The sequence below is a fragment of the Lupinus angustifolius genome, chromosome LG17 (genome assembly GCF_001865875.1).
Source record: "Lupinus angustifolius cultivar Tanjil chromosome LG17, LupAngTanjil_v1.0, whole genome shotgun sequence".
In the NCBI taxonomy this organism is placed as follows: domain Eukaryota; kingdom Viridiplantae; phylum Streptophyta; class Magnoliopsida; order Fabales; family Fabaceae; genus Lupinus; species Lupinus angustifolius.
The window spans coordinates 17,240,550-17,247,454 of record NC_032025.1 but is presented as its reverse complement, the minus strand read 5'-3'; the positions used below and the strand labels follow the sequence as shown (position 1 = coordinate 17,247,454).

At 34.5% G+C, this 6,905-nt stretch overlaps 2 protein-coding genes across 3 annotated transcripts; both read left to right on the top strand.

Moving 5' to 3' along the window:
• On the top strand, nucleotides 329-2,309 carry LOC109330759 (cytochrome b5-like). 2 transcript variants are annotated; one of them, XM_019565039.1, is made up of 4 exons: nucleotides 329-412; nucleotides 608-708; nucleotides 1,629-1,695; nucleotides 1,863-2,309. In XM_019565039.1, the coding sequence occupies exons 2-4, from the start codon at nucleotides 622-624 to the stop codon at nucleotides 2,138-2,140; spliced, it is 432 nt and encodes a 143-aa protein (XP_019420584.1). In that variant the 5' UTR covers nucleotides 329-412; nucleotides 608-621; the 3' UTR covers nucleotides 2,141-2,309. The 2 variants fall into 2 exon arrangements, with proteins under 2 accessions (XP_019420584.1, XP_019420585.1); XM_019565040.1 differs by lacking the exon at nucleotides 329-412 and having other exon boundaries at nucleotides 525-708.
• LOC109330925 lies at nucleotides 2,636-3,368 on the top strand. The gene is made up of 2 exons (XM_019565192.1): nucleotides 2,636-2,972; nucleotides 3,079-3,368. The coding sequence occupies exons 1-2, from the start codon at nucleotides 2,636-2,638 to the stop codon at nucleotides 3,366-3,368; spliced, it is 627 nt and encodes a 208-aa protein (XP_019420737.1).

Genomic DNA, 6,905 nt, shown 5'->3' with positions numbered 1-6,905 from the left:
GTGTTTTAAAACATACATCATTTCTCTCTTCTCATTTTCTCTTTTATTTCTCTCTTACCAAACAATATAAATATTATCTACTTTCTTACTTCTTTCTTTCTATTTCTTTCTTTTTATTATCTCTCATATGTTTCTTTCTTTTTACTTTTTTTATTGAACATATAATACATACACTGAAAATTTATGAGTTTTATATATTATTATTATATAATTATCATTTATATTTAATCATGAACTTAATACAAATTAATAATGAACTATGTATAAATATTTATTTTCTCCTACTTACATATTTGAGGTGATGGCAACTTTAAAAAGGAGTCTTAGATTTAGATATATAAATAAATAATTAGTATATTGGGCTGAAACTACATCACTCACAAATCCCATCTCCTCTTTGACATCACCACCTGTGAGAAATTTTCTTCATCAACTATTTTCTTCATCAACTATTTTCTTCAATTATATAGTCGTGTTTGTTTCTTTTTTGCTATCCTCATTAATCTAAATTTTTCTTGGTTTTCAATGTTGATAAATTTTTTTCTGTTTTCCTTTTTGTTATTTGAATAATCTGGTTGTTGGGTGTGCTTGGATTTTCTGTGATCAGCGAAAGAGGTAGCAATGACTTCAAATTCCAAAGTTTTTACCTTTGAAGAGGTGGCTAAGCACAATCATAAGAATGATTGTTGGATTATAGTCAATGGAAAGGTTAGTTTTTTTGTTTCAGTTTCTTCTTGATTTTTTTTCTTAGTTGATATGTTTTTTGTTTATGGAATAAATCTGATGTGTGTTATTCTGGTTCAATGGCTCATGAAGTGTATTGAATGGATGATGAATTTTTCTGACTTGATTTGACTGTAAATTATCTATTGCTTTTGCTGGATCATAAATTTTAACTTACATGGATTGGAAGAGGATATAAATATGAGCATTAATCTAATCCCTGATTGTATATGATTATATATTCTTAAAGTTGAACATGCCATGTAATTGCATAGTGGCATTGGGGTTAATTAATTTGTTTTCTTTTTCAGTAAGTGGTACTGGTCTCTTTGAAATAAAATAAATTGAAGTTGAAAATTTAGTGAAACAATGTTTTAGATTTTGAACTTGTTGTAATGCCAAAGCTCAAATCCAAATATTGAATTAGGAAAAGGCAGAGTCTGTCAGTGTGGAGATATCTTGTAAGTATAGAATCTCTGATTGAAATTGAATAACAAAATAATAATAATAATAAAGGAAAAATGAAGGTCAAAATACTGGTTGTTAAGTACATAATATGGTTTATTAAGAGTAATTGAAGTGTAAGGCAAATTATCATCTCTATTAGGTGCAATACAAAGGCAGAGACAAAACGGTTATGTATATTATGATTTTATCTTTTGGTGGTCATTCAAATGATGCAATTTCCTTCCTTGTGAAATTCATTTCAAGCTGAATAAATCCCAGGGTTTGAGACAGGACATGATTTTTAATGATTTATAGAGTTGTATGGGGTTAAAAGGCATAGATCTTTACAGCTTCCTACCTTTCTGGCATCTAAAAATTGAAGTCTGAATTTCCTTTAAATTTGTACTTTTAGTATAAACATCAAAACAGTTTATGTTAAATGCATACCATTGTATCAGGTGTATGATGTCACCCCATTTTTGGATGATCATCCGGGAGGTGACGAAGTTATCCTGTCAGCTACAGGTAATTAGTTTTTTTCTTCGTTGTTTTCATATCATTAATCTGCAATTGAAAGAGCTATATCCTACGGCATGGCCACCGAGAAAAAAGAAAACAAAGTTAATCAATTGAAAACAGAAAAAAAGAAATACTACACATTGACTAATAATCTTCTGGTGTTTGTTATACAGAGAAGGATGCCACCATTGACTTCGAAGACGTTGGCCACAGTGACTCTGCTATAGAGGATATGCAAAAATACTATGTTGGCGAGTTTGACGCCAACACTCTTCCTGCAGAAGTCGACAACAGTACACCACCATCTAGACAAGCAGTTGCCCCTAACACTAGCAATCAATCTTCTGGATTTGTTCTGAAAATCTTGCAATATGTGCTGCCGATGCTGATATTGGCCTCCGCGTATGCTCTACAGTACTATGGCAAAAGTAGCAAGCCGAACGAATCATGAAAAAATTGAATTTGAGCTAGGGCCATAGTTTTGACGAGCTGTGGCATGTTGCTTAGTCTCATGCTAGCTTTTCATTAAGACTGCATATAATAAAATGTTTATCTTTTGAAATGGATTTTATTAAACCTTGTGATGGTCTACAGGTTGTGCGATGTTCTGTTATATGCCATGTTTGATTCTGTTGTCATGTACTCTAATAGATAACTTATGAATCAAGTTACAGCTGTTATGCCACAACAACAAACTAGGCTAGTCAAAGTTGTTATGTTAGTCTTCAACAACAAAGATATTCTAGCCTAATCATATTCAATCTAAACTTAAATCTCGACTAAAATTTCTCCAAGTTTATATGCTTTAGTTACACATTCAAATATTATATTGTTTTCTATTTATTTTGTTTTACAACCTTAAATAAAACAGTGCAATATAGAAACTCTTTGTGGTATCAAGAGTTGCCATAGCTTTATAGCAACTTTTTTTCCCCTCTCTTTGATCATGCCTGCCATAAGCTCCTCCACCTCAGAAACTACCCGAATTCCTCTCACCACTTATGTTAGCTCCGTGGACAAGCTAATTGCACTCAATGTTGGCACTCAATTATCCATCAAACTTGATGGTGACAATTACCCTACTTGGCGTCTTCAATTCCTATCACTTTTAATAGGATATGAACTTCTCGGTTATATAGATGGTACAATGCCTTGTCCAGCGAAACAATTGGCTTTGCCTACCATCATTACAAACCCTGCCTTTATCCTTTTGGTTCGTCAAAATCAACTGATCTTGCATGCCATTGTTTCCTTAGTGACTGCAATTGTAGTCACTCATTTTGGTATTGTCAAAGTTGCCAAACAAGCCTGGGACATCCTCAAAATTATGTATGTTAGTCGATCTCGTGTTCGCATCATGGCTCTCAAACAACGCATTACAACTTTCAGCAAAGGTACACAACTCTTACCTTCAAGTAGTTAAAGCAATTGCAAATGAATTGTCAATCATTAATCACCCTCTGGATAACATTGATCTCGTGATTCACACCTTAAATGGACTGAGCAGTGATTACAAGGAGATATCTGCTACTCTCTGCAGTAGGGAAACACCTATCAGCTATTCTGAACTTCATGAAAAAGTTATGGACTTTGAGTCAATCCTACATCGTGACACCAATATAGACCCATTGGTTGCAACAACCAATGCAGCTCTACGCAACAGAAGTCAACCACGCTAGAGATCACAAGTTAATGAACAACAAGTCTCTTCTACTCCAAACTCTAAATTGGCATGCCAATACTCTGAGAAACCTGGTCACAATGCTAATAAGTGCTACAAGATCAATGGCTATCCCAGGAAGTTTGGACCAAGACCATTAGTGAACATGGCACACCGTCAACCTACTATGCAAAACTCTAGACGGATTCTAGATACTGGAGCATCTCATCATGTAACACATGATCTGCAACATACGACTTTGGTTTATACCTATTCAGGGTCTGACCAAGTCATGCTTGGTGATGGCACAGGTTTGAAAATCTCTCATATTGGAAAATCATATATCCCTACCAACACTAAACCACTTTACCTAAATCAACTTATATGTGCTCATAATATTCAATCCAATCTGTTGTCAGTTTTCAAACTATGCCATACTAACAATTGCTCTATTGGATTCTTCTTTGATTCTTTTGTTGTCAAGGATCTGAAGTTAGGTTAGTCTATAGTGCAAGGATCTCTTAGGCAAGACCTTTATCACATTCCGTCCAGCATCATCCAACCTTCTCCTCAAGCTCTCGTCTTCAATCTGATTCCACATGGTATCACAAACTTGATCACCCTTCCTCCAAAATAACCAAACTCCTAATAAATTGTCATCACATTCCAATAAACCTTCTATCTTCATATTAATGCAGTTCATGCTATTGTGCTAAGGTTCACAAGCTACCTTTCTGTAATCATCACCTCACAAGTAATAAACCATTGGAGCTCATTTACTATGATGTTTGGGGTCCATCCCATATTATGTCTATATATGGCTTTACCTATTATTTGGTATTTGTTGATCATTATTCTAAATATGTATGGCTTTATCCAATGAAAATTAAATCATACATGTTCACCATCTTTATCCGATTCAAAGCAATTGTTGAAAAGTTTTCTAATTTACCAATTGTCACTCTCTTTTCTGATAATGGAGGAGAATTTGTAAAATTGGAAAAAAAATTGGCTACTCATGACGTCACTCACTTAACTTCTCCTCCTCATACACCTGAACTAAATGGTACGGTAGAAAGAAGACATAAACACATTGTGAAAATAGGGAGAGCATTACTGCACTATGCCAAGTTACCAGCCAAATTCTTTTGGTTGCTTATGCTTTCCATGGATTAGGCCTCACACTCCCAACAAACTCCAACAAACATCTCTACCCTGCATCTTCCTTGGCTACTCTAATTCCCAACATACACACATATGCCTTGATCCCTTATCGAATCATGTCTATATATCTAGACATGTGAAGTTCATTGAAGACTCTTATCCCTATCCCAATTTCAACAGCCAAAATACCTCATCCACTCCTCCTACTCCATACTCCATACTCCACCCTTCATACACTATTCCTGCCACCATTACAACACCATTGCCAACCTCTTCCCTTATACAGCCTCATGTCCCTTTACCATCAGAAATGGACCTTATAATGGTCTCTAATCCTTCACCACCTACAAATCACTCTGAACCATTGTCATCCTTCCATCCTCCCCTACATCACATACATCAACTCCCATCAATCCTACTAGAAATCATCCTATGATCACCAGGTCTCAACACAACATCTTCAAACCTAAGAGGATATTGCCTGCAACCAAACAAAATCTCCCTGACAATTTTGAACCATCCACCATAATTCAAGCTCTTAAAATACCTAATTGGAGACAAGCCTGCTCAGAGGAATTTGATGTTCTCTTAAAGATTCGTACATGAACTCTAGTACCAAGGGAAGTGACTCATAATCTAGTTGACTGCAAATGGTTATTCAGAATAAAAAGAAATCTTGATGGTAGCATTTCTAGATACAAGGCTATGCTTGTTGCAAAATGATTCACTCAAACACCTAACATTGACATCAAGGAAATATTCTCACTAGTTGTCAAGCCTCAAACAATAAAGGTGTGAAGAAGATCTTTGCTCCTGACATTGGCACGGTTTTGATGAAGACACCAACATCACCAAAAAGAAGAAAAGGAAGAATACTTATGAAGACAAAGAAGATTAAAGCTTCAAGAAGGTTAGAATAAGTTTCTATAGGTACTTCTATCCTAAAACTCTTACTTATGCAAAGTAGTAATGCTCAAACTATTTTTAAAGAATAATGAAACACTTTGAAAATACTTAAAACAATTTTTGAAAAGATGTGTAACGGGTTACTTAATTCAAGTAACAAGTTACATGTGAGAGAAAAAGAGTTATCCAACTTAAAACTGCTCAGAGTAATCCATTACTGCATTTGAGTAACAGATTACCAGTTTTACAAAAGTTGAGTAACCGATTACCCAAATGGTGTAATCGATAACTCAAATTTGAATTTATAAATTCAGTGGACAAAATGTTTGGGTAATCGATTACTCAATGTAAGTAATCGATTACTGAGGACTATTGAAAGAGATTTCAGATTTCAAAACGAAATATTTTCGCTCCAAACAAAATCTCTTCACTCCAAACAACTCCTACACTTTCATAAAGGAACCTTGGATGTTTGGAAAGCCTATATAAAGACTCTAAACTCTCGCAACATCAACACACAACTTTCACACAACTCTCATAATTTCTCTCACTGTTTTTCTGTACTTTTGCACTAAGTCCTTAATCTTTCAAAAGAGAATTTATTCTAAGTAATTGCTTCAAAACGTTTTCACAATTATATTGACCATTATTACTAAGCATACAAAGAGAGTTGATTGGATTGCAAGTGATATAATATTTCATACTTGTAAAGGCAATCCAAAGCCATTGTTGTAATTCTTCATTCATTGCAAACAATCTTTCTTTCACATGGTGTAAATAGAAAGGGGATAGATTGACTTGGAAAAGTATTTTCCAAGGTATAAATATTAGTGAGTGTGTAAGGTACAAAGAGATCTCGAGGTGAGATATTGTAATTACAACTCTTAATATTTAGTGGAAATCTCTTGTGCTGCAAGAGTACTAGACGTAACCTTCGTTGGACAAGAAGGTGAACCAGTATAAAATACTTGTGTACTCTCCTTTCCCTTTCCTCTTTACTTTATATTTGTTTATTTTTCTGCAATATTATCCGCTGCACATTAACTCTTACATTTTGTAGAAAAAATTACTATAATTTTAAGTCAACTAATTCACCCACCCCCCACCCCCTCTTAGTTGCAATCATGTTCTTACAATTGACACCATAGCTTATTTTGGGTAAGTTACTCCCAAAGATCCTAGCACTTTTGATGGCCTATAAGTCTTTTCTAGGAGAAGGTTCTGATATTAATAGACCTCCGATTTTCATTAGAGAACATTATGCATTCTAGAACATCAGGATGAGAATCTTCATAGAATCCATAGACTTAGATATATGAGACTCAATAGAAGAAGGTCCATTCATACCATACATGGTTGTTAATGAGGTTAAACAACCAAAACCAAAATGTTCATGGACCTTTGAAGACAAGAAGAAAGTGCAATTTGACCTTAAAGCCAAAAACATTCTTGTGTTGGCTCTAGAAGAAAAAGAATTTCTTAGAGT